Consider the following 27,940-nt stretch of genomic DNA (forward strand, 5'->3'; position numbering starts at 1 on the left):
AATATAAACACAAATGTTGTAGTGATTCAAGCTGAGTTTTGGACCCCAGCTTTTTAAGCAGTAACACAGGACAATAAGGGAAGTGTGTTTTTTATTGCAGATTACAAACACCTCCAGCTTGTTGTACCAACTTAATACATGATAGCAACACTACCACAAGATTTACATTCTTTCATTAAACAAGCACAATAGTGATCGTCTCTGAAGTTCATCATATGTGTCAAAATGGAATTTCGAATCTTCATATCTTTGACCCTTAGCATTATAACACATCATACACAATTTCTATCATTAAAACATTTATACAAGTCTAAAATAAAAACATATACATTTATTAAAATATATGTTATAAGTTAATATAAAAATCACATTGGAATGTAGTTCATGTTCTAATTTGGAGTAACTTGGCATAAATTACCGAATGCTAATACAGCATTCTTCTTCATACAGTCAATCAAAAATGACCTTTTTCTGACATATTTGATTTAAACAATATGCGTTGATTTTGCTGTTACTTTTCTTTCTGTGCTGAGGTGTAGTAGTCAACCAAAACCTTCCAGGCTGTTGGTGCCATGAAGCCTTCTGGGGGGGTCTCTGCATTGCGGGCCAGGTTCCTCATTTTGGTACCGGATATGAACTCAAACTCCTCATGACTAGCAGTAAGAAAAATAAATAGTCAACTTAGACAAATTATAGTGTCATTTTAACTGTATTTCATATTATGTTTTATTATGGCTATATGAACTACTTGGTATGGGTATTACATGTTTATAATTTGTATGGAAAACTGTTGTGCAGCTCCTCTACTTTACAGTTAGATGACTGCCCTCTGCTGGTAACAGTGGAGAATGGAGTATATTGAAACAGCACATGTGGTATATTTCACTAAAAATCAGATAACTAGAATAATAACCAATAACCATTAACCAATAACAATAACCAATAATCTGATCTTTGGTGGTTGTTCACATTCACAAGAGAAATCTAATTTTCAATGACACCTGGTAAGATGTGTAAGTTATTTAATTTTTTTATTTATTTTTTTTAAGAGTAATTGAATACCTATATAATTGTAATTAACCTGTTTTGATCTTTAAAATCTTGTCAGTTTTGATACACACAAAATCTGATCATGGTCCTTGTCTAATTCCTGGAGTTTTCAGATTACTTTATTTATTTAAACTAGTAAAATATTTGAGAACCAATACTCATTTGCAAACGCAACCTGGTATGACATTACTGACATGTTATATAATTAAATAGTTATACTTGATCTGAATAATTAGGCAAAAAAAGGCAAACTCACTAAGTGTCAAAGACTGAAAGTTACTTTAAATTCACTGAACTTTCTGTCTTCCTTGATTAGGCGTTTTTGTATTACAGCCAGAAACTAGCTAGGTTTAGTCAACAGGACCACGAATGTTCATATTGATCACAGTCTCACAGGTTTTTTCCATGTTTTAAGTTGCTGCTCCTTGCATTTGCAACTCTATAAAGGCATGGGTGTGCGTTTTCTGTTTGATTTAGTAACCAACAATCCCATGGTCCCAATATCATCACATCCTGTTATCTGCAAGAGAAATATCTATTTACAAATTTTTTGACAAGCATTGTGATTCTGTCCACAGTTCACATTTTAAACTGTCAAGGAGAATTGACAAAAAGACATATGAACTAGCAAACAATTTAAAGAATCAGATGTATTTCAGGACATGTCTGTATAGAGCTATGACAAGATATTTAGTTGTTTATAGAGGTAATTATGGTATTTAAAAAATTTCAGCCATTTGCTAATTACATCCTTTCGAATAGAAAAGTCAAATTTCAATTAATCTTGCAGCCCTGTCCAATTGATGTTTTGATGATGCTGGCTAGACTCCCCTCTGGAGTGTGCAACTGTTTCAGATGCCTGGCCGCTGACTGCCCGGTGATTGGACCCTAGAAGCCCCTCCTATGCCATCCTGCTCTGTGGACTTGGATCCTCCTCTTCCCTCACCTGGATGACCCAATCCCTAGCTAAATGAGCCCACCCTATCCTGAAAGAGCCTCGCTCTCTCCCTTAGTCTTGAACTCTATCTGTATTAGTCCTGGACACATTTGCAGCCTGCCCGTCCATGGGAGTTGATCTCTCCTTCACTGTGGTTCTCCTCAAGATTTCTCTTTTTTCCACCCAGTTGGAGTTGTTCCTTGCTGAGAAGGGTCTAAGGACAGGGGGCTCTCTGGGACAGTTATCAATTTGCTTGTTTTCTAGGAATGTTGGTTAATCTGTCTGTTATTGACCAATGTTTGTTTCACTGTTCACTGTCTGTTGGTTAAATCAATGATCTTGTTGAGTCCTAATAGATTTTTTGTCCAAAATTGTTATGACATTCCTTCAATTTCACCTGATCATACCAACTTAAACAAGCCTGCTATACTATAATATCTGTCTTACATTTTCTATTTATCTGTGGACTTACCGATCTTTGTCATAGAAGTCCATAGCCTTCTTGGTCTTGTTGTATGCTGCTACTCTGAAGGGAATTATCTCTACGGAGGTGAGCCCGGGCGCCATAGTGAGGACTTTGCCTCCGTGTGTGGGCTCGTACAAGTCCTTTTTGGTCACTGGGTGGGGCATACCGGCTGGATCACGACCCACAATGTAAAAGTTAGCCCCTGCGATCATTCTCGCCCTGCAATGCCACTGCACCTAAAAGAAGAAGTGATCTGTTATAACGGGGTAAGAACAACCACTAAAAAGTAACTGGTTTGGAACAAAACAAATAAAAAAACACTTAACACTGTGCTTAAACTTAAAACACTATTGTGAAAGGACCCTTTGTACCTAAAATAGAAACACAGTGTCACTGTCAAAGGTCCAGACTGAAGTCCGAACAAAGTTGTTGTTGTTGTTGTAGAGCTGCATCTGTGTTAAAGATACAGCAAAAAGCGGTATGTAGTGTTGGATGCACAATTTTCAAAGTAATATGAAGGAGTGAATGTGAAAAGCTAAAGAGTAAGCTAGATTTGACCATTGTAATACTTGTGCTCAAGGTTAGTTCTTGTTACTGTAGCAGGTCAATAGATATGACTATTACATATTAAGGTCTGCTTTTAATATTGCTAGACTGAACCACTGAAGTTAGTAGACTTATTCATTTAATGAAGGAAATTGCTATAGCTTTCCGTTCATAAATGATAACCTAAACTTGTGACCTTTGAAAAAATGTAGTTTTCTCATGTGCAATTCAGTTCAACCACAGATTATGTTTACCATGTAAAATCACTAGCCTGTCTTCTAACATGACTGATGTGTAAAATCAGCTTTTATGAGTTTACAATGAACACAATGTAAAATAATAATGTATCTACATTATAGTTTAATACTAAATAGCAAGACTGAATGATCTGGTAAAACATATCCGATTGCCATTTTTCTGACACGCATTGTGATCGCAATTAGATTTGCATATTAATAATGGAATTCTGTTCAAAGTTCACTTTTTAAAGGCATCAAGGAAAATTGACAAAAAGGAATGATATTTCAGAACATGTTTGTACAGTTCTAAACTACTGGGTTTGCAGTTTTTATGCTGAGTAAGTGAAGGAAATTATGGTACTTAAAAATGGCAGCCTTTGCGATTTGGTAATTGCATCCATTCAAATTGCAATTTCGATTTGATTGTGATTTATCTTGGAGCTCTACTAAATACCCTCTGAAAAGAATAACATGTCTAACCTCTGTGGGCCCAGCATACATCATGGGTGAGGGGAATATGGCCACTATGGTGTTTTTGGGATCTAGGACGCCCTCCTGTAACACGGCTGCGTGCTGCTTCATCCTCCAGTCCAGAGGCACGTCGTCGTCCTTGGTCCAGCCTCCGAGGGGGTGCAGTAGGAGCACGGGGTTCTTGTAGCCGCGGTCCAACAGGCGCCTCTTAGTGTCCTGCATCAGAAGGGCGTGGCCATTGTGGACCGGATTACGCAGCTGGAAAGCAAAGATTGCATCTGAAAAAAAGAAATAGAATTGGTATATGACAAACAGAGGGATTTCAAGTTTTCAGGTTTTTGGGTAATGTTTGTTTGATTTAAAGACTATTCTTGAGTTTCAGTTAGATGACTTTTATGGATGCCATTTTGTTGATGTTTCACAATTACACAGCAAGTCCAGAATGATATCTCTCTGAAAACACAAAATGTCTTTTATATCTAGAGCTCTTCGATTGTTTTATTTTCAAACAGTTTTCTTGTATTTTATTGTTGCATTTTGTATAGGGCTATTTAGAATGCTAGTTTTTAGGGGAATGTTTTATCGTATTTGTGATTAGCGCAATTCAAGAGTAACATGTAATATTGTCTCCTGCCAAGTCAATCTTTAATAAATCTAATATAATCTTGTTATACAGAGGGATATCAGTCTGGTCACCACTCGCTCTGTTGTGTCTTGAGCTCAAACACAGCCATGCATTCACATTCAGTTTTTTCTCAAAGACGCATATGAAATGAAGGAAATAATTGGTCCCTCATCATTTTGAATAAACCTCAGATAAGAGTTTAGTGCTTAGCAGCCGATTCTGCAGAAATCCCTGATGTTTTTCAGTCCCCTGTGATATCTTTCTTTTTTCCTCATAAGCAGCTATATTTGTTTTGATATGTATGGACAATGTGTTTCCCTGATTGGCTTATCCACCTGTCAATCATGCCCATCTGAACTCGAGATTCACTGGTGACCGGACTCACATCTTCGTAAGGTATTGGAGAAGTGTGTATCCCAGGTAGCTTTCACAAAGGGGATAGTATACAGAATTTGAAGATAAATAAACCAGACTAACGTTACACACCTACGTACAGGGTCAAATCATACATTACACAGTTGACACATGTGACGAACTTTGATGAATCAATTTTTTCAACAGTGTAATGAGCCATATGATGAAGGATGGGTTCATTTCCAAACAGGACATAATTTGTATTAAATCATAAAATAATAAATTCTACTGTAAAATCAATTACACCTGTCATTCCTAAACATGGTATAGATTGGACCCACTCATTTAGTTTTTGAAGTTAATCCTTCAAGTGGCACTGCAAATGTGGGTGAGAGTGAACGCCTATCCGCCATGACTAGGCTCAACTAAAGTTTTGAATAACAGCAACTATGTTGTGCAATTCAAATATTTATATTAGATTTGTCTGATAAAAAATTCAAACAGTCCTGAACGAGCACCTTGCCCTGCACTACTTTAGTAACTCTAATGCACAATCAAAGTACAGTAAGTAGCACACTCTGAGGTGTTGTAGCAGCCAGGGCAGTGTGCCAACTGCATTAAGTCATTAGTCATGTTTTTCTCATATCATATTGCACACACAACACCATAGCATGCATAACTTTACCAACTTCAGTTTTCACCACAACCTTTCAAGATCTTTCTGAAAATACAATAGATCATAATGCAACTTTCCAAACCTATCTGTATATTTTTTCTTAGCTTTTCTATAGTTAACTTCCCAAACCTGCTTTCATGGCCTTGAATTTTTGTTTGAGTTCACGCGGGGTGAGGCGGTAATGGTCCAGTCCATCGTTCCATCTGACCCGCTCCAGAACCTCCAGATCTCCACCAACCAGCCAATCACCTCCCTCCATCACCATCTAAGCCACAACAATATAGAACTAATTTTATAACCTGTTTGGCCTGTCCTCAAATATCAATTTAACAATTATATGATTACACGCATGCAGCAGCTATTTACAAATAATTTCATCATCAGAGTAAACAAAGTGCAAAGTTGAACATACAAGTAATGTTAATAAGTTGCAGATTGAAACTTTTTTATTACATATATATGTTCTTGAAGAACAGATCACATTAGATACTGACTGTATCAGATCAACATATTACAGCCGTATTACCTTGATGTACGGGTGCTGTGGGCAGGTGGTGCCCCATTGCCTGGCACAGCGCTCCTCTTTCCTGTGTTCATAAAACTCAGGCTTCCTCAGAATGGCAACGAGAGAGCCCTGGTACTCCAGAGCCACAGCTGCACAGCCATCCAGCTCCTGCTTAGTGTCTGTGCTCACAGCCAGGACGATGGGGATGGATTGGTTTATGGCTCCATCTGACAACCCAGGAGCAAATGTGATATGTTATATTTAGAATTGAACTATAGCACATACAGATCATGATTTTACAATATTGATCTAATTCACTTCTGACCAAAACTAAGAGGCCCCCACTTCTTCATAGTGACATTTTACCATTTACTTGTTTTTACCATTTACTTTCATTTTTGAAAATTGGCTCTGTGACATTGACAATTCTGCATGAATGACCCAAAGTCTTTCATGAGAAGATAGAGGGCAGGTGAAAACTAACATTTTCTGAGCATTCAATCCTCAAATGCAGGACAATACAGGATTACGCAAACTATCAGCAGTGGAATGTAACGAAGTACAAATTTTAGGTATCTGTACTTCACAAAATTAAATTTTAAAGTGTATACTTTTTACTTTTAGTTTATTACATTTGAGAGCAGGTACCTGTACTTTCTACTACAGTAGATTTTTGAGCAGGACTAAAAAGTAAAATAATTTTTAATTATAGTTTGAGACCCGGTGGGGTTTATTTTTGTGTTCGTACTTTGAGCATATAAAAATATACAAATATTTAAAAAAATCAATTCAGTTGTTTCTACTGAGTAAAATTCAGCCTAAATCTGTATCAGAATCACTATATTTGAAGTTGTATTACTGTAATACTTTGTACTCTTTAAGCACATTTTTAAACAGGTTCTTTAATACATTTAATTATAATTATATATAATTATATAATAATTATAATTATATAAAATTGAGTAATCGAGTCCACCACTGCAAACAATATTTAACTGATTAAGTTAATAATGAGGAAACAAATTTAAAGCATGGTTAAAAAATTAACTTTTACACAATATGTCCCGCTTTCAAAAAAAAAAAATCAACAATAAGATAGACAGATTAAAATACAACACATCAACCATTACATTTTATTATTATTATTATTTTGAGTTGATTACCATCAAGAAGGTTGCCAAAGTGCATGACCTGGAGGTACTCTCTCTCCCGCATGAAGCCTTTGAGTGGACTGGCCCAGCCCTCGGCCAACACCTGCACCCACTGCAGGTCCAACTGTGGAAAGAGGGAGCGGGTTTCACGTTTGGTTTACTTAAACAAATTGATTGACATAATGATTTTGTGCATTTGAAGAGTAACAAAGTACATGTGTTATTTATTTTATATATGTTTCCCATGTTTTAAAAGTAGGTTCTGGTCTCTGAAAGTTATAGAAAGTACTTTTAAACTCAATGCAGTGAAGCTCTGCTTCCTGCTTCTGAAGAGTGCAGACGCAAACCTTGCTTGCTCCTGCTGCTTCCTCCTTACTTTGCTTTTTTAATCATTTTACCTCTTCCATTGCTGGGAGATTTGTTTAGTTATGATTTTCTCTTAAGTAAACCAAGATTTTTTAAATCATTTTTACATTTTTAACAAATTTTTTGACGAGCCACCAACAATGTCAGATCTTTATGTAACAAGTCCTTTTTAATTCATGATTTTATTTCTTATTTTAGTCTTGAAAAAAAAAACACAGGGAATGCAGTTCTAGTGGAATCAACTCCACCCAACTTCAAATTTGAATCTGAAACACGAGTAAACAAAAAGGGTGGAGGTGTGTGTGCATTTTTTTTTAGATAATTTAGTTACTCACAGATTGTCATTTGGGGTGTTTTCATCTTTCATTCAAAATGGAGCTAAAACAATCCCCCTCCATACTCTACTTAGTCATATACAAACCTCCCCAGCACTGTCTGAGTTTTATTGATAATTTTACTGAGATGCTTTCAGTCATATACACAGACTTTGATGGTTTAGTCATTACAGGTGATTTTAATGTACATGTGGATAATGTGTTTGACAGAAACGCTAAAGAGCTCAGTTCTGTCCTTGAAACCTTTGGTCTGATTCAGCATGTCAGCGAGCCCGCCCACAACAGAGGACACACTCTGGACCTGCTCATTACAAAAGGAGTAAATATTTCAAATTTCAATGTGGTGGATGTTGCTCTGTCTGATCATTTCAGTGTCTTCTTTGACCTGTCTGTTATTCCCAAACCAGCGGCTGGTCCTGCAGTTGTTCGAAGGAGACACATAAATGATAACACAGGTGCACTGTTCATGGAAATGATACACTTTGAAAATGCCTCATGTTCTGATGTTGATGATTTGTTGAACTCTGTAACTTCGATTGTTTTGAATGTTCTGGACACCATTGCCCCAATGAAGGTTAAAATGGTTAAAGATAAGCAGAAAGCGCCATGGAGGAATGATGACTTGGTCAGGGCACAGAAAAGGGAGTGCTGGAGGGCTGAGCGGGAATGGAGCAAGTCAAAGCTCCAGAATCATTATGAGATTTACAGAGGAAAGATGTATATGTACAACCACAGTTTATGTAGAACAAGGTAAAGGTATTTTTCTGACATTATTGGAAGTTGTAGTAACAACTCTCGTGTCCTGTTTGCAACGGTAAACAGATTAACAAACCCCCCAGCTCCACTGCCGTTAGAACTAATTTCCACATCTATTCAATTCAATTCAATTCAATTCATTTATTTTTGTAATGCCCAAAATCACAACAACAGTTGTCTCGAAGGGCGTTCATGTTTTGGTTGATGGGGGAAACCGGAGTACCCGGAGGAAACCCATCCAGACACGGGGAGAAACATGAAAAACTCCACACAGAAAGGCCTGGTGACCCGGGGATCGAACCAACCTTCTTGCTGTGAGACATGAGTGTTGCCACTCAGCCACCGTGCCGCCAACACACAAAAAACAAAACAACAGGAAAAATCAGACACAACAGGAAAAATCAGACACAACAGGAAAAATCAGACACAACAGGAAAAATCAGACAACACAAGAAAAATCGGCCAGGCGAGGGGGAGGAAGACCAGACGATGAGGAGGAGAGCCGGGCGAGGAGGAGGAGAGCCAGGCGAGGAGGAGGAGAGCCAGGCAAGGAGGAGGGCCAGGCGGGGAGGAGGAGAGGGTCCAGCTGGAGTGCAATGAGTTTGCAGTATTCTTTAATGACAAGGTTCAGGGCATTAAAAATGCCATAAATTCCACAACGCAAATAACAACCCAGCACCCACCTAGATACGTAGAGCTGACTCACTTTGCACCTGTAACTGACAAAACTGTCCAAGAGATTGTCACCAGTCTGAGTTCATCTACATGCTGCCTCGATGTGTTACCCACTAAATTTCTAAAGTCTGTGCTCAACAGTTTGCTGTCACCACTCAGTCACATAGTTAATATGTCACTTCAATCTGGAACATTCCCAAGCGCTTTGAAAACTGCAGTTATCAAGCCTCTCCTAAAGAAGAGCAGTCTTGATGCCACAATATTGAACAACTTACCAACAACTTATTAACTTCCTCAAAATGAACAACTCCTATGATGTCTTCCAATCAGGTTTTAGACCCCACCACAGCACTGAGACTGCTCTTATCAAGGTGGCAAATGACATCTGCCTGAACACTGATGCAGGCAAAGTCTCAATCTTGATCCTCTTAGATCTGAGTGCTGCTTTTGACACTGTGGATCATGGGATCCTCTTACAGAGACTAGGGGACTGGGTGGGCATCTCTGGTACTGCACTAAACTGGTTCAAGTCCTATTTAGAAAACAGGGAGTACTTTGTTGAAATTGGAAAATGTATATCAGATAAAATGTCCCTGACCTGTGGGATACCCCAGGGTTCAATCCTGGGACCCCTGCTGTTCAATCTCTACATGCTGCCGTTAGGCCAGTTAATACGCAGCAATAATGTCCTACCACAACTCTGCAGATGACACTCAGATCTATGTCTCACTGGCAGCAGGTAAATATGGACCAGTGGATTCACTCTGCCACTGCATCGAGCAGATCAGTGTGTGGATCCAAAACAACTTTCTTCTGCTAAACTCAGACAAGCCTGAAGTCATCATCTTTGGCCCACAGAAACATAGAGAAAGTGTCAGCAGTCACCTCCAGTCCCTCTCTCTAAAACCTTCAACTCAGGCTAGAAATCTAGGGGTAATAATAGACTCAGACTTGAACTTTAACAGCTGCATCAAATCAATAACATCTGCAGCTTTTTACCACCTAAAAAACATTGCAAAAATCAAAGGTTTACTGTCAAAACCAGACTTAGACCAGACCAGACCATGCATTTGTCTCCAGTAGGTTAGACTACTGTAACGGCCTGCTCACTGGCCTCTCCAAACGAGCCTTAACACAGCTGCAGTACATCCAGAACGCTGCTGCTCGGGTCCTGACTAGAACCAGGAAGTACGAGCACATAAGTTCTGTGCTCAGGTCTCTGCACTGGCTTCCTGTAGCTCAAAGAATAGACTTTAAAGCAGCTCTGCTTGTGTATAAGTCTCTCCATGGCCTAGGTCCAAAGTATATCTGGAATACATCAGTTAAGTGACGAATAACTCTGGACCACTGCAAACCGTTTAAAATGAATGAGCTCTGTTTTTCACTTTTATTGGCATAAACCTGAGCTGACAAAACACATAATATAAGATGTATTTTCAACCAGTTTCCATTTAAGAGCTCAGTCATGCTGTTAACAATGTTGTATAATGTAAGAATATAACATATATCTAAGAATTATGTTAATTATTATTTTCATGTATGATCTTTTTCTGTTTGTACTATTATTCTTAGTGTGTGTCTAAGTAATGTGTGCGACATTTTCCATTTGATGTGCTGAAAAAGTGAGTTACCTTATTAATGCTGATTTTGGGAAGGGTTTTAGCGTCGGCCAAAACCAAATTCAGTTTGTTTTCTGGGACAAAAAGTTCTGTGACCTCCTCCAGGATTTCACTGGGAACAATATTCTACACAAAAGAGAACACATCATTTTACACAGGGGAAAGGAAACAGAAGAAAACATGTAGACATCCAATGAATACACATCACTGTAACTCTAACTACCAATGCTGAATAAAGAAACATATGTATGTCACAGGAGATGTTATTTGCCAAGAAAGTTTCACAGTATGGCATTAAAATGGTCTTCATAGAGATGCGAACCAGGCCAGGTCAGGTCTGATCTGTGGAGAGGTGACCCTACTCACAGTAAAAATGCAAGGTAGTTTTTAAACATTAAAAACACCTAAAGGAACCACAAGAAGGAAACATTTTATGCCCTACTATGGAACATTTCAGGCAAAGTTATAATAGCTCCATGGAGAAAAGTAGGTGATTATATAATAGTAGGTGATGGACACAGTAACATAGTGCACCTTTAAATTCTAAAGAAATACCATGACAATAATTACATGCATGAATTTGAAGAATGTCATTTAGATTAAGTTTGCTTTCTTTTTTTTTGTAAATCTTGATAATTCCTAATAAATAAATACACAAAAATATGTTTATCTATACACATTTTTAAAAATACAATTACCGGTCATCTATTGTGATATTCTTTTTGGCCCAATGTCCACCTGTAGTCTATTGCTTTGGTGAGTACATAAGAACATAAGTACATAATTACATAAGAATTATTTCATAAAAGTACATTGCATGCATTTTTCCCACAAGGTGTAGCACTGTCACATTTGCCCTCAAGCCTTTATTATGAAGCTGTGCCCATAATTATTCTCTTTGGCAAACTTGCACGTTTGTTGCAAAGTATTTGCCAATTAAACATACTAAGTGTACTAGCTAATTAAATTGTCATGTTGAGGCTAGTTAGGGTGAAGGGTGCGGTGTATGGATAGCAGTGTATACTTTTCTCACCTGCTCTCGTAACATATCCAGCAGTTGTTGGAGGCATTCATTCACTGTCAGCTCTCCAGTTTTAAGCACCAATTCTGGAGCTTCCGGTCGCTCGTAATCAGAGTCAATCCCAGTAAATCCTACAAAGCATTAGTCAAATATTAAACTGCAGTAAATACTTAAAAAGGTAAGTTTAACAGGGCCATGCATGATAGAAAAATAATTAACAAAAGGCACCACCATATGACTAAATATCATCTGAATCTGAACTAAACAAGATCTAAAACAGAACTAAACCAAATCTTAAACTGGACTAAATAAAGTCTATAATTGGTTTGTTTTAGATGACATCACAACATCCTATAGGTCAATATTACTTAATACAGATGGCTCAAATGAATATTGTTAGAATGCAGATTTGTGTTGTAATATAGTGAGTTCTTGGATCTAGTCACTAAAAGAAATGATCAGGTTCAGCATTTTGTGCATTTACCTTTTGGATATTTCATGACAAAGTACAATGTATTCAATCAATATCAAATGGCTCTTATCCCCCATCTGGGAGTATGACCTCATTACAATCGAGACTTTGAAAACCACCAATAGGACTCGTCGGTCTAAGAAAATAACAAGTGGAAAAGGATCCAATGTTTAACAGTATTAACCCAGATTTAACGGACAGAATTGAAAAAATAAGCACAAAACTAGTTAAAATGACAGACTAAAATAGATAGGTGACTGTAATTTAAACAATGCAAATCTATGACATCAATTCCACAAAAAGAAGTCACTACAGTGTGACCTTAACCACCGTTTGAAAAGCACTCAGTTATTCATATCCAGAGTTTCACACAGGGATACAGGAGTGAATAACTGAGTCAGAGGGCAGCTAACACAGATGATGAATGTTTATGGTTGCTGGGGCCTACCTTTGATCTCTCCAGCCCGGGCTTTCCTGTATAACCCTTTCACATCACGTTTCTCACACACTTCTAGAGAAGCATGAATGAAGACTTCAAAAAATGGCAGTCCAGAGTTGGCATGGACCTTCCTTGCCTCTTCCCTGTCCTGTAAAAAGTGCAATATTTTTGGTTCCATTAAAGTGTATTGGTAAAGACAAAAGAATGGATGGATTATTCAGTAACTAGGGTTGCGTGAGGTAATTATTTTATCTGTTTTTTGGCTGCGACGCAGTGAATGACTGATAGGCCTGAAGGCAAATTGACTGAAACTTGAACATGACAGGAGTAGAAAATGTTGAAAGTGTTTTGCTCAAGGACACAACGAACAAAATTTATAAGAATCAATCTACAAGCCTTTTCAGTTAGAGACAAAACACCTTGACCATAACAATATTACTGATTTAACCAACAGAAATTGTGAAACAGTTATTGGTCAATAACAGAGATTAACCAAAACTATAACTTTTAAAAATCTTATGAAGTATTTTTGAGAATATAAAGTGTAAAGTAAAAATATATGAGGTGATGTACATAAAACACCTGTAATTCCATAAATACCAGAGTGTTATGTGTAATGCCATACAGTGTAGTATTCCAGGCAAACCAATAACATCTCCATAAAGACAAGCAGGTGGCAGACTCTTAACCACAAAAGTTACATAGTGCACCTTTAACGAAATGAATCTTTTCATAGATTATGAGTATATGTAAGGAGTTGCCCAAACCTTGGCAAAAGGAGAAATGAAACTAGTGACGCAGACCAGGCCGGCATCAGCGAACAGTTTAGCCACCTCCGCTACACGCCGGATGTTTTCCTCCCGGTCCTCCGCAGAAAAGCCCAGGTTCTTGTTCAGTCCATGTCTGATGTTGTCTCCATCCAGGGAGTAGCAGGGGATCGCATGGGACACCAGGTACTCCTCCAAGGCAAAGCTCAGAGTGGTCTTTCCAGCACCAGATAGTCCTAAGGAAATATGTTTGGAGAGAACAAATGAATGACAAAATTATATAAAAAATTTAAATAATAAAAAAATAACTTCTGGGAGGTAAGAAGTTTATCATTAATGGTGAACACTGCAGTTGGACTTGCTGCCACCTTTACCCCTGGTTCAATAAGGTCATTGACCAAATCTTGTTGTTGTGTCCTTTGGCAAGAATAAGTTTCTTGCCAAAGGACACAACAGCAAGATTTGGTATTGAAACACACCTGCAGTTTCTGTTTACCTTGACGCATGAATGTATCTGTCAGTAGGTCGATGGTACCTCCCAGATTTCAACTAAATACCTTTCTTGCTCAAATACTCAAATACATACAGAATGACTGATTATTACCAGTTAGCCAAATGGTGCATCCTCTAAAGCCTCCTCTCGTCCCAACCACTTGGCCTCTTTTGTTGCGACTCACGTGGTGGGCTTGGTAAACCACGTTGGTCGACTTATTGAGATCCTGGAATGGAAAGACAAATCTGGTAGTACAGGTTCTCAAGCCAAGCCTACAAAATACACATATAGAATACCTGCTATACTATATATACACGACATACACGTTCAACGAAAAACGAAATAGCAAACTATGTTGTAATAAGGGTTATTTATTATTGTGTCTTTTTAATGTATATCTAAAAACTTAGACTGTAATTTTATACTTTTATGAACATTTGAGTTTCATAATATCTCAATTTATTTTTATATTTTTTTATTTTAACATTATAAAATAAAATTCTGCAAATAATTAACACAAATCAAACTGTAGATTTTAATGTCCATTACCACTAACCACATAAACTGAATGGTAATTCTCTTGTGTTATTATTCTCATTAGTTTCTTCTTAGACAAAGAATACACAAAAGAAAGTCCAGAGAATTGATTTAATCGAATATATAAGCAACACTTGTACAAGGAATCTGTGCTGACATTCCCATGCAAAGCCTGCATGTTTATGCCTATACAATAAGTTTAATAGACAGATTTTAGTGGCAGGATACCATGGTTTGGACTTCATTGGTGCAAAGACCAGGCCTCTTGGCACGTTGCACAATCCAATCAGACTGTGACGAGCATCCTTCTGCGGTGTTGTCTGGGTACCATGACATCATCCCTATCAGTAGTTCTTGTCCTAGTTAGTTTGGATGGATTAGATAGTTTGGAATATCATGTCTTGTCCTGACACATATCTATGTATCACACAGCTGTAATCACAATCCTCATCCTCACATGACCTTGGTACAATAATGTCGGTAGTGGTGATGCAAAACAGGACAGTTATTTATCCAAACAGTAACAGTAAAGATTCTTTAGGAAAAAAAAGGACAAAAACACCCACCAAATGAATGGATCACACGGATTTGACAAAAAAAATGTGTGAACGTTGCTGAAAACTGACCTAAAACATGTTTGAAACAAAAATGAAAAGGGGCTACAGGTTTAACACTCCCCAAACCTCAAAACTGACAGTTATTTCACTTCAAACCCCCAAACTAACTATAGGAGAGGAAAGTGCACTCTGTCCTCCCTCAACCCCGTCTCTCAGTCTACATCCACCCTTCACCTCTTCTTCTTCACCAGTGATCCTCCTTTGTTTCCACAGCCTCCTTCTCCCTCTCCTCTGCACCCCCTGGAGTGTCTGCTCTGATTCTGAAGTGATTTTACATATTTTACACTGTATTAGACCCTTTAAAGTGCAAGTGTCACAACATGGTTGGTCTATAGCAGGCTGATAATATAAGGGACAACTGAAAATACTATTTCAAGAGATGAAAAATGTAATAATATATTCAACTGTACAATTCTGTTAAGAAAACTGGGAATTAAACTCTGTCAGCCTAAAATGTCAACTCCATCACATAGTCAACTTGGCTTTATAAAATGTGTTACTTATGTTGTACGAGTATATATTATATTAAACTTAAACCATGAAGTGCCAGTTTAACACATTTCTAAGTTCAGTGAGTGAATCTGAAGATTTGGTATAAAACTGGTTAAACTCAGGATTTTGTTCAATCTATCTTTATAATAGTTGTTTTTACATGAACTCCCATGCAGGTGTAGTCTTGTGAGTAAAGTTTGGATCAGAAACAGAAATCTGTAATAGTTTTGAAAGTGTTTGCCACGCCCCACTTTAGTCGACTAATCTATCACAGAACATGTCTTTAGTCAACCAACTTGCTTAGTCGACTGTTATAACAAGAAGGATTAAAAGATTTGGGATAAGGTGTCTCTTAATGAACATACACCTCTTTATGCAAACCTGATATTTTACACCACGCTCAGTTTGCGGGGAGTTACATGGTGACCAGAGCAGAGATGGAATGAATGGACATGTCTTGATAGTGGCCAGGAGGGGGTGAGGCAGGGGGGAGAGGGGGGAGTGACAGAAGGCACAGTGAGCTCAGTGTGCTGCCCGGACAGCCCAGTGATGATGTGGCATCACTCACTGCCCACATGTTCCCTCCTCTAGAGTTATTCATTGCACCAATCAATGAAAAATTAAGAGGACTGTTCATTACTTTAAACCAGGGGTGGGCTATAAAAGTTATTTAGGCTACACACCGTTGAAAAGCAGTTTTTACAAGGCTACAGTTGTGTTCACTTTTATGGGGTTTACAAGTTTAAGATTTGCCTGTAAAATTAAATGATGGATTGACTTTGAACAATATTTTTAGGTGGTTTAGTCCCCTAGATGAACCTTATGTAACACCAAAGCAAGTTCCAAGTTTGTGAATTTTGTTCACTGACAATGGGAATAAAATTGATGATTCATGGAAGACCAAAGCACAATAAGCTCCCCAAGGAAATGTCATAAAAGATAATAAAACAATAACAAATGGAACAGAAGCACCTTTTTCTTGACATAACATAAGTCAATATGTGCATAAGACAGTGACAGATTTAGTTACTGCTAGAATGAAAGATAATCAATGTTTGGCTTATGTAATTACAAAATAATACTGTGCCATTCAAATGTAGAATATAAAACGTCAACTGCGCAGCCTACTTAAAAATAAAAAACAAACAAACTTGGGTAACTTGGTTTAGCTTTCAGTAAACGTTCGTATTTTTCCAAGTCTGCAACCTCAACTTTTGCCTAGTGTCTGTGCCCAAGCCTGCCTCCTCACAGTGACTCCTTTCTCTCACTCTGCAGCTCGCCCGATGAATGGGACAAATTGACGGATACGTTACTCCAACAAGCAGCCTATTCACAAGAACCTTCTCAGAATGTCTCCACACCTGGGCTTTTACGCGAACATCTCATCGAAGATCAAGGGCCACAGCGCCAGTTTAGTTCAGAAAACGCGTGCTTTTAATCACTGTAGGTCCTTACCAGCTACTTAACAGCACATTTACAAACTTTGTGATAACTTGTTGATAACACCGAAGCTTTCAGCGCTACTTTCGAAAGGACTTTTACGCATGAGTTTTTTGCATTAAGGCGGAGTACTTTTCCCAACACTTCCAAGCAAATCTAATACAATGTTCCACTGCAGATATTAGTTAATTTATCTTTACATCTTACATACCGTACGCAGCTTTTTCACCCCGGACATGTCTTCCTTGTCGTCGCGCACAAACCAAACACAGCTTGGGGCAAAGATCACCACAAAATCACTGTGTGGGATTCGTCAAACTTCGAGCTAGCCTCCAAAGTTTCGGAAGGCTAAAAGGAGGCGAGGGGCTTTAAAAAGGGACCTTCAAGACACGTAGCCTTCCTCTTGCCCAGCCTCCAGCAGCCCTCCTCTGCGTAATGTGCAAAGACGCAACCAATGCGTGTGCGCAACGACACCACGAGGGCCGAACTGGAGAAGTAGTAAGGCTGAGGGCAAGATTGAGTAAGATAAGCAGTTTTCTGTTCTGTTGTGGGTCATTTTGTTTTAGTTTAAGCTCCAGGCGTGAATATAACACCACAGTAATGCAGTTATAGGCTATAGGTGCGACGGAGTGTAAGGGTCACATTCAAAATAATAATAACACGAGAATAAAGTTTAAAAAATATTACGAGAAAAAAAAGTCGTAGTCAAAGTAAAAACGTAATTTTATCAAGATTTAGGGTCTGACATCAATTTCACACCCACAGTGCTCCGATACACTGCCACATACAAGTGCAGGAGTCTTATAGTTTGAGCTGTCTATACTTGTTTACACTTGTTTACTGGTTTGTGGAGTCGTGCGCAATCAGACAGTGGCAGCTTATGTTTACGCAGTCTACCTGGAACATCCACGGATACAGAGTGCTCCAGACCCTCACTGGGAGACACCCAGGACACTGTGCTGCGTGCCGCATAAAGAATTCAGGATCAGAGACTAAATCCAGTTTCAGCTTTGTGCATTGGACTAAACTGTACACATTTGGAAACAGGACAGCAAAGTGGCAATAGAGATTGGGCTACATTATAATAAGTGCGTAAAACCAGGCCTGCCAAGCGCGCACGGCTCCACAAGCCCATGATGAGGGGCTGAAGTTATCCACAGTGAGCAAACGGTGATTGTAAAGTTTGCAAAGTACCCACGTTGAGAATAGAGAGCGCAGTATGGATGAAGATCGCGCTGAGACTCCTCCACCTGTTTGCGGCTTGGAGCACAGCCTGTGAGCCCCAAGAAGCGCCAAGCACTGCAGGCTTTTTCCAAGGAGTGCGGTCACAACACGGGGAAAATATGTAGCCTATTCAACAGTGTAGTGATTGGGACGTCTAACATGTCAACATTTCAAAGATTGACTTCCTTTGTGGGTGTGTAAGATTTAACTCATCCAAGCGCGAGTATTTTGCAGATCATTAAATGTTAAATTTATTTTTCATAAAATTAAGTCTTTTTGGCCACGAGTTTAATTTTCTTTTGAAGTTTTATAATCAGGGCAAAACAAATGTCAATCTTCAAATATTGCCAATGTGTGTGCCACCAATAAGTGTAAGGCAGATCACTTTAATTCAGTTTATGAATCAGGTTAACATTCCAGATGCAAATGTGAGCATTTAAGAATCTTATTTCTAAAACAGTACAATTTGAAAATATACAAATTATTGTCTGTGTAATCCCTCAGTCATCCAGGTCTGGTCCATAGCAAAGAAACATCTTCACTCTTACAACGATTTGTCCAGTTGACAGATTTAGTGCCTATGGGTACCTTTTTTAGTTCTGGGCTCTGGTTTGGCTATTTAAATGTGTTGATGTTGTTCACCGTCAACCATTGCCTGGTCAAAACATGCATAAATTAGTAATAATTCTTGGATTATTGCCCTGAATGGGTTTTCCACAAGTTACATGTCTGACAGTATTATCACTGTCCCCATCTGGAACCTAATTTAGGCCAACTAACAAAGGGTTATGGTGCTGATACTCAGGTCTGGCTCTCAAAAGGGAAACCCTATCCACTTACTACAGGTATGGTTCAAGTTCTGTTCATACAATCCATTATTCTCTGTTCTTTTATTATGAGAACATGACTATGGATCTAAAAAATATACAGAAACAGAAGTGGTGTAATGTATAACTTAAACTCATCATTCAAAACGGTGAGCAAAAAGTTTAACTGAATGATAATACACAGTTGTACATTCCTTCTTGGTCCTATCACCACATATTTGTGATAGTTGAATACATATTTGGTATAGCTGTGCTGTGTCCTTCTTTAATACTGGCACCCCTGATAAAATCCATGGTAATGTAGTAATTTTTTTAGACTTTCTGGCCTCCAAAACCAACTATTCTCTCCAGCAGAGTCATCCTCATTATTGATTTGGCTGGAAGATTTTCTTGACACCAATATTTTGCTGAATTCACACTGTTATCAGTTTATCAGGCTGACAAAATTATTTTAAAACTGTGATGTTTTCTCAATTGTTTCCAAAAACAATACAACAAAAATTGCCATGATGGCCAGTATTACAGGGAGATAACATAGATATTTCAAATCTATAGTTTTATTTCTTTTTCAGTTTTCAGTCGGTTGTTTGAACAGTTGACACTCTGTCTCAAAGTCACATCCCTGCAGCAGTTCCTTGTATCGCTCCCTCACATCTGCATACAGAGGCATTGAGCTCTGCTGCACACTCAAACCTGGAAATGCCACAGTCTTTTCATTGAGCAGCGGCTGCAGTCTGAGCTCCCCTTCTCCACAGTCGTACAGCACCAGGACCAGGTTAGCGGCGTAAGGTAATATGTGGCTAGTGCGGAAAGTGCGTTTGGTTTGAGAGGCATAGTTTTCTGATTTGAGAGGTTCAGTGTCCTTGAAGAAGCCCAATAATGTGAGGAGAGGTAAGAGGGTTTCAGCATGACCAATCTGTATAGTGACCGCTTCAGTCACTGGAGAGCCATGCCTAAAAGAAAAACACAAGCACATATGATGGACTACTTATTTCACAAAAAACTTTAAATGAGTTATGGTTATACTTAAGATTTTGCTAATAATCTTGCTTAGTTTTTTTTTTTTTTATACTTTGTCATGTTCACAAGTCTACTTCCTGATTGGACATGGGCAGCAGAAGTGACAGACGTAGAGGTAATTTGATAACTCCATAATTCCCACAAACTTACACTTAACTGATGTACAGTGGGGCAAAAAGGTATTTAATCAGCCACCAATTGTGCAAGTTCTCCCACTTAAAAAGATGAGAGTGGCCTGTAATTTTCATCATAGGTACACTTGAATTATGAGAGACAAAATGGGGGGAAAGTATCCAGCAAATCACATTGTAGGATTTTTAATGAATTAATTGGCAAATTCCCCAGTAAAATAAGTATTTGGTCACCTACAAACAAGCAAGATTTCTGGCTCTCACAGACCTGTAACTTCTTCAAGAGCCTCCTCTGTCCTCCACTTGTTACCTGTATTAATGGCACCTGTTTGAACTTATCAGTATAAAAGACACCTGTCTGCAACCTCAAACAGTTAGTCTCCAAACTCCACTATGGCCAAGACCAAAGAGACACCACAAACAAAACTGTAGAACTGCACCAAGCTGGGAAGACTGAATCTGCAATAGGTAAGCAGCTTGGTGTGAAGACATCAACTGTGGGAGCAATTATTGGAAAATGTAAAACATACGAGACCACTGATAATCTTCCTCGATCTGGGGCTCCACGAAAGATCTCACCCCATGGGGTCAAAATGATCACAAGAACGGTGACCAAAAATCCCCAAACCACACTAGTGAATGACCTGCAGAGAGCTGGGAATAAAGTAACGAAGGCTACCATCAGTAACACACTACGTCACCAGGGACTCAAATCCTGCAGTGCCAGACGTGTCCCCTTGCTTAAGCCAGTACATGTCCATGCCCATCTGAAGTTTGGGAGAATGTCATATGGTCAGATGAAACTAAAATATAACTTTTTGATAAAAACTCAACTTGTCATGTTTGGAGGAGAAAGAATGCTGAGTTGCATCCATACCTACTGTGAAGCATGGGGGTGGAAACATCATGCTTTGGGGCATTTTTTTTTTTTGCAAAGGGACCAGGACGACTGATTCGTGTAAAGGAAAGAATCAATGGGGCCATGTATTGTGAGATTTTGGTTGAAAACCCCCTTCCATCAGCAAGAGAACTGAAGATGAAACGTGGCTGCGTCTTTCTGCATGACAATGATTCCAAACACACTGCCCGGGCAACGAAGGAGTGGCTTTGTCAGAAGCATGTCATAGAAAATCTTTCCAGGGAGTTGAAAGTCCAGCAACAGCCCCAAAACATCACTGCTCTAGAGGAGATCTGCAGGAGCAATGGGCCAAACTACCACGAACCGTGTGTGAAAACCTTGTGGAGATTTACAGAAAGTGTTCGACCTCTGTCATTGCCAACAAGGTGTAAATAACAAAGTATTGACATGAACTTTTGTTATTGACAAAATACTTATTTTTCATCATAATTTGCAAATAAATTCTTGAAAAATCAGACAATGTGATTTTCTGGAAAAAAATTTTCTCATTTTGTCTCTCATAGTTGAAGAGTACTTATAATGAAAATTACAGGCCCCTCTCATCTTTTTAAGTAGGAGAACTTACACAGTTGTTGGCTGACTAAATTCTTTTTTGCCCAAATGTAAATAGCTGTTACGAACGATTATGTTATGTCTTGGTTTGCCTTGGTATGCCTTGGTGTGTCTTGGCGTGTCTTGGTATGCCTTGGTATGTTAAGTGTGTCTTGGTGTGTCCTGGTATGTCTTGGTGCGTCTTGGTTTGTCTTGGCTTGCCTTCGTATGTTAAGTGTGTCTTGGTATGTCTTGGTATGTCTTGGTATGTCTTGGTGTGTCTTGGCGTATCTTATGTCTTGGCGTGTCTTGGTGTGTCTTGGTGTGTCTTGGCGTGTCTTGGCATGCCTTGGTATGTTAAGTGTGTCTTGGTGTGTCCTGGTATGTCTTGGTGTGTCTTGGTTTGTCTTGGCATGCCTTCGTATGTTAAGTGTGTCTTGGTATGTCTTGGGGTGTCTTGGTATGTCTTGGTGTGTCTTGGCGTATCTTATGTCTTGGCGTGTCTTGGTGTGTCTTGTTGTATCTTGGTGTGTCTTGGTGTGCCTTGGTATGTTAAGTGTGTTTTGGTGTGTCTTGGTATATCTTATGTCTTGGCGTGCCTTGTTATATCTTGGCGTGTCTTCGTATGTCTTGGCGTGTTTTGGTATGTCTTGGCATGTCTTGGCGTGCCTTCGTATGTTAAGTGTGTCTTGGTGTCTTGGTATGTCTTGGTGTGTCTCAGTGTGTCTTGATGTGTCTTGGTTTGTCTTGGCGTGCCTTCGTATGTCAACTGTGTCTTGGCATGCCTTGGTATGTCTTGGCGTGTCTTGGTATGTCTTGGCGTGTCTTGGTGTGTCTTGGTATGTCTTGGCGTGTCTTGGTATGTCTTGGCGTGTCTTGGTGTGTCTTGGCGTGTCTTGGTATGTCTTGGTGTGTCTTGGTGTGTCTTGGTATGTCTTGGTGTGTCTTGGTATGTCTTGGCGTGTCTTGGTGTGTCTTGGTGTGTCTTGGTATGTCTTGGTGTGTCTTGGCGTGCCTTCGTATGTTAGGTGTGTCTTGGTGCGCCTTGGTATGTCTTGTATCTTGGTGTGTCTTGGCGTGCCTTCGTATGTTAAGTGTGTCTTGGTATATCTTAGTATGTCTTCGTATGTCTTGGTGTGTCTTGGCGTGCCTTGGTGTGTCTTGGCATGCCCTGGTATGTCTTGGCATGTCTAGGTATGTCTTGGCGTGTCTTATGTCTTGTCGTGTCTTGGTGTGTTTTGGTGTGTCTTGGCATGTCTTGGTGTGTCTTGGAGTGTCTTGGTATGTCTTGGTGTGTCTTGGCATGCCTTGGTATGTCTTGGTATGTCTTGGCGTGTCTTATGTCTTGGCGTGTCTTGGCGTGTCTCGGTGTGTCTTGGTATGTCTTGATGTGTCTTGGCGTGTCTTGGTATGTCTTGGCGTATCTTTTCGTGCCTTGCTATGTCTTGGGGTGTCTTGGTATGTCTTGGCAAGTCTTGGCGTGCCTTGTTATGTCTTGGTGTGTCTTGGCTTGTCTTGGTGTGTCTTGGTATGTCTTGGCATATCTTTTCGTGCCTTGCTATGTCTTGGGGTGTCTTGGTGTGTCGTGGTGTGTCATAGTATGGTTGGCGTGTCTTGGTGTGTCTTGGTATGTCTTGGCATATCTTGGCGTGCCTTGTTATGTCTTGGTGTGTCTTGGTATGTCTTGGTGTGTCTTGGTATGTCTTGGCGTATCTTGGCGTGCCTTGTTATGTCTTGGCGTGTCTTGGTATGTCTTGGCGTGTCTTGGTATGTCTTATCACCACTTGTTACTACTCTATATGACTGGTCACTATGTTTGTCTGTCTTGCATTAAATATATATTATATACAAAATAAAAACACTGGAGAACGTCCTGTATTATCACATGACATCACAAGGTGATGTGTTTTCCGTTTGAGAGAAGAGCTCAGAAATTAGCAGATTGCAGGAACACATACTTGTTCTCTTCAGCTGCCTTCTCAAGTCGACTAAACACATCGTGGAAGAGAATGCAGCTGGATTTGCTGTTGATGTCATAGCCATAGGCCCTTTTCCAGTACTGCTTCAAGTCATTTGCATATTCCAGAACCTATCACATAAAGAGGATGTTATTTATATAGCACATTTAAAACAACTTTAACTGACCAAAGTGCTTTACATAAAAGTCAACCAAAAAACAAATATACAGACACGATACACAGGGCTGATTTTGGAAAATGTCTTACAATTGCGATTAGATTTGGGTTTTATGTTCATTCACAGGAAAGAATTTTAACATCAACATTAGCATGACCTGCTAAACTAATGCATAGTGTCACAATATTACAATTTCAAATTTGATTTTGATACTAAATAGACTCAATACTCAATATTGTTTTTGATACCCACATGATAAATTAAAAAGCTCTTTTAAAAATGTACAAATTCGACTACAAATAATAGTATTTGTTTAAGATTATACTAGTTTTGATACTATGTTTAGTATTTATTTGGACCTGATTTTTGATAGTTTTGACAACCCTAATTCCATGCATTTCAGAACAAGCTTGTAGAGGTTTGAATAACAGGGTTAACATGTTTTTTTTAATTACTTTGTATAGCTTTACAACAGTTAAGCTGCATAAACCCCTGTATAAAATAATATGTACATTACTAGATGAATCAAAATGTGTAAATTGTATACAGACAAATTAGCATTTAGATGCTTGCAGATTCTTTCACTTAAATTCATGCAGTGTTGTAATTTGATAATTGTAACCATTCAAATAGGCATTTTGATATGACAGCAGTAACTCAAATGACCTTAGAGTTAGGTCAGCATTGTAATACAATGAAGAAGACACAAAGAACTCTTTCATAAACATAGATAGCTGGACAGAATAATCTTGACAGAATAGTGGGGCAAAACCGGGGAAATATGGTACTGAATTTGCCACTAAATTTTTTTAACGATTGGCAGAATATTGTAATTACTCAACAAACATAAAGTTGTGATGACTGACGTCCCACTACCTGTGCATCGACTTCATCAAAAAGCTGGCACCAGGGTGAGTTGACATTCGTGATGGCAAATTCATAGGCACACAAGTAAAACGCTGCCTCAGCCGATTCTGAAAGACAATATCCACAAATCAATAAAAGCTGTAGGTAGTTTATTATAATTTGTGGCTGCTAAATCATATATTGGACGCAAGAAGTGCTTTGTCCAATAGAATTAAATGCTGAAATATGAACAAACATATACAGAAAATCAGCTAGTAGGTAAAATGATTATATTGGAGATTACGATGAAAGGTATGCAATGTTGATTATTATTATTTATTTATTTGTAAAGGGACAACACATATTAATGGACATTTCAAAATTTTAATATCCAAAGATTATAGCCAATGTGACTAATTTCCCTCTTCGATCCCTCAGCAGGTTGACGTAAAACAGTCTATAGGATAGGTAAAAGAACAGCCACAATCACACAAAACCAAAAATAACACACTCACTACGCACACAACACACTCACTGTACATACAACAGTTCAACAGTTAGAACAGTTAATTTGAGGTAAGAAATTAAAACAACGTTTTCTGGGAACGTACGTTCTGGGATTATGGTGCCACAGATCTTTATTTGAACAGTTAACAATTTATGGAGAAAGAATGTCATTTATTGCCACTACTAATAATGTGAATACAAGAACCAAAAGTACTATACATAATGCTTTTTTCCTGCTTAGACTATGGGGGCAAAATTTAGACTGTGTTGTGGCGGATGGTCATTCGGGTTGTATTATTTTGCACGGGGGCTGTTAATCTTGACAGCAAATAAACTCTATAGGGACTACAGAGCTGTTTTAAACCCTCCCTGAGGATCAGTCTACATGAACATTGAACATTATACACAAATTAACCCACTTTATATCAGATTTTAGCGGCAACAATTTGTCCAAATTCTTCATTGAAATGAAGGGGATTCCCACCTAACTGGAAGTGCCAACACAGAGTTCAGACTTGAGGAAGAATTTGTATTTATTTATTTGAGTGAAATGAAACTGAAAAAAATGATAGGATACAATAAAATAAAATAGGAAATTGTCATTGAGGGAAAAAAGTCATGCCAATCTCTACTGCAAAAAAAAAAAAAAAAACCAAAAAACAAAACAGAAAAGCCATTGGATCTTTAGGTATGTGATAAATATGAAACCGCAGTTGACAGGACATAGTACTTTTAATTTGTGAAGACGCTACAGCTAAAATGTACCTTAATGGCTTGCTGAAAATGATTTGGATACAAGTGAAATCTTACCGTCCGTGATGTGACTATAAGGCACTCCGAGGCGGTCTGCTACCTTCTCTTGCACTCTCTCCATCTCCGGCCCCATGTTAAACTCGTCCACTTCAGAGAGAGCTGTGGGGTTATCACTCACATCCTGCACAAACTTTGTGCACTGGTCAAAAAAGCGCATAAGAGCATCGTTCACTGTGTGATCAAACTCCATGTCTGTAGAAAAAAAAAGTAAAAAAATTTATGAAGATGGTTTCTTGAGTTATTAGTGTATAATAAGCAGGGAACACTTGTTAATGTCGCCATACTTCAATTTCAGACTTGTTTTCAATACTATGGCAAAAGCTTGATAAAATGACTTCTTTAAAATTAGCATGTGGACAGTTTTGAAACAGAACAAGACCATTCAGGAAAGGTCCACAGTGACCTACTTATGTACTTTTTCTTGTTCAAAATAGTGTCTAGTTTTAAAATTAAAGTTACAATGTATCTTTTGTTTCTCAATCAATGTTTCTTTTTTTTTTTTTTTCTTTTTTTTTTACAATAAAGCTGCGTGGTGGTGAAATAACCTAAACATCACACTGATAACCTTGCAGTTGCACATTATTGTATTTCATAACCATTTTGGATTTTATAAATTTTGATAATAATTAAACAATAACTATTGCTTTTGACTATAAAGCCTAATGGTGGTAGTAGTAGAATATAGTTTTTTTTAAAGAACAAGTTGTCCTAAATGTTGGTGAAAGGTTGCCACACAGAAGTTTTTCATTGTGTCTGAAGACTAGTACACATAAATGCACATAAATCCCTCCTGCATGTTCAATGAAAGTGTCAGTGTTGAGATACACAGGTAGAGATATTCTGTTCTAGATCTCACTGCTATTTCTGTACTTTTCTTCTCATTTTTTCCAACACAGACTGTCACTTAACTGATGTAAAACTGTGATAAATATTCACCAGGGCTACTATCCCACCAAACCAAGGAGCCTTTAATTCAAAGCTTTGTCCATTCCAGATTATTATTGCTGTAATTCTCCATTCAACACATAATCTCCTGCATTGTGCATTATACACTATTTACACATATACCTGTGATGTCCCACAGCTCAGTGAGTCCTCTCTTGAAGGCCAGGGTGCTGTTGATACACCTGTGTTTGGAGCTGCTGATGAACTTGATGAGTCCTGCTCTGAGTTTCTCCTCTGATATGAGCTTGGGGAACAGTTTGGACAGCCTCACTGCCAGATGCCTGTGGTCCTCGATGCCCTTGGGCACGAGCCGTCCGTCCATGTCCTCTCTGTACCACATGGTCCACTCGTGTCTGATCTCCCGCAGCCAGCCCCTGTCCTCTGCAGCTGCGGACTTTTTCACTGTGTCGTAAAACCTGAGCATCTTCTTCACGTTTTTAGTGGTGGGGTATCTTGTGCCATGTCTGATTATAGCTGCTAGATAGATTTCGCGACACTGGGGCGAAGGAGGTCGGATAACAGTTGTGTTTACAGAGAGAATGTCCGCTAACAGATGCGGGTTCACTTCCTCATACCTCCCTTTAGTGCTCAAATATTTGGCGATTGAGGGGATTCTGGAAACATCCCATGAATTGACGCGAGAATAGCACGAATATAATATAAATACAGCGGTTAAAGAGAGAAACTTACAGTTGCTGGGCATTATAGCAGCACAGTGAGCTGGTTACGCAGCGCATGTACTTTGTTTGCTCTTCTATAAAGTGAAGACCGCTGGACAGTGACGTCAGCGTGGTGACGTCAGGGGTCTGAAAAAAATGATTAAACATAATAATAATAATAATAAAAAAAAACTATTTATTAACATCTGAGAAAGTGTAAATATCCTATACCTTAAAATAGGAAAATCTCACAGTAAATAAGGGGGAGATAGTCAAACATCTGACCAAACATCTGACCAACTTTCAGGTTGCCAGATAACAGAGCGCTTTGTC

The 27,940-nt window shown here is 38.7% G+C and overlaps 2 protein-coding genes across 2 annotated transcripts; both read right to left on the bottom strand.

Annotated features, from left to right (window-relative positions):
• Nucleotides 1-73: 73 nt before the first annotated feature.
• Nucleotides 74-17,485, bottom strand: LOC117383037 (bifunctional 3'-phosphoadenosine 5'-phosphosulfate synthase 2-like). Its single transcript, XM_033980272.2, has 12 exons — nt 17,261-17,485; nt 14,075-14,189; nt 13,471-13,706; nt 12,713-12,851; nt 11,805-11,923; nt 10,784-10,897; nt 7,033-7,144; nt 5,891-6,096; nt 5,494-5,629; nt 3,719-3,987; nt 2,460-2,689; nt 74-653 (listed from the first exon to the last, which is right to left on the bottom strand). The coding sequence occupies exons 1-12, from the start codon at nt 17,285-17,287 to the stop codon at nt 512-514; spliced, it is 1,845 nt and encodes a 614-aa protein (XP_033836163.1). The 5' UTR covers nt 17,288-17,485; the 3' UTR covers nt 74-511.
• A 1,135-nt stretch (nt 17,486-18,620) lies between these two features.
• On the bottom strand, nt 18,621-27,728 carry LOC117382560 (multiple inositol polyphosphate phosphatase 1). Its single transcript, XM_033979771.2, has 5 exons — nt 27,072-27,728; nt 26,001-26,195; nt 24,714-24,811; nt 23,660-23,790; nt 18,621-20,053 (listed from the first exon to the last, which is right to left on the bottom strand). Exons 1-5 carry the CDS (start codon nt 27,649-27,651, stop codon nt 19,669-19,671), a joined length of 1,389 nt encoding a protein of 462 aa, XP_033835662.1. The 5' UTR covers nt 27,652-27,728; the 3' UTR covers nt 18,621-19,668.
• Between the last annotated feature and the right edge of the window lie 212 nt (nt 27,729-27,940).

The sequence above is a fragment of the Periophthalmus magnuspinnatus genome, chromosome 15 (assembly GCF_009829125.3).
Source record: "Periophthalmus magnuspinnatus isolate fPerMag1 chromosome 15, fPerMag1.2.pri, whole genome shotgun sequence".
NCBI classification, from domain to species: Eukaryota; Metazoa; Chordata; class Actinopteri; order Gobiiformes; family Gobiidae; genus Periophthalmus; species Periophthalmus magnuspinnatus.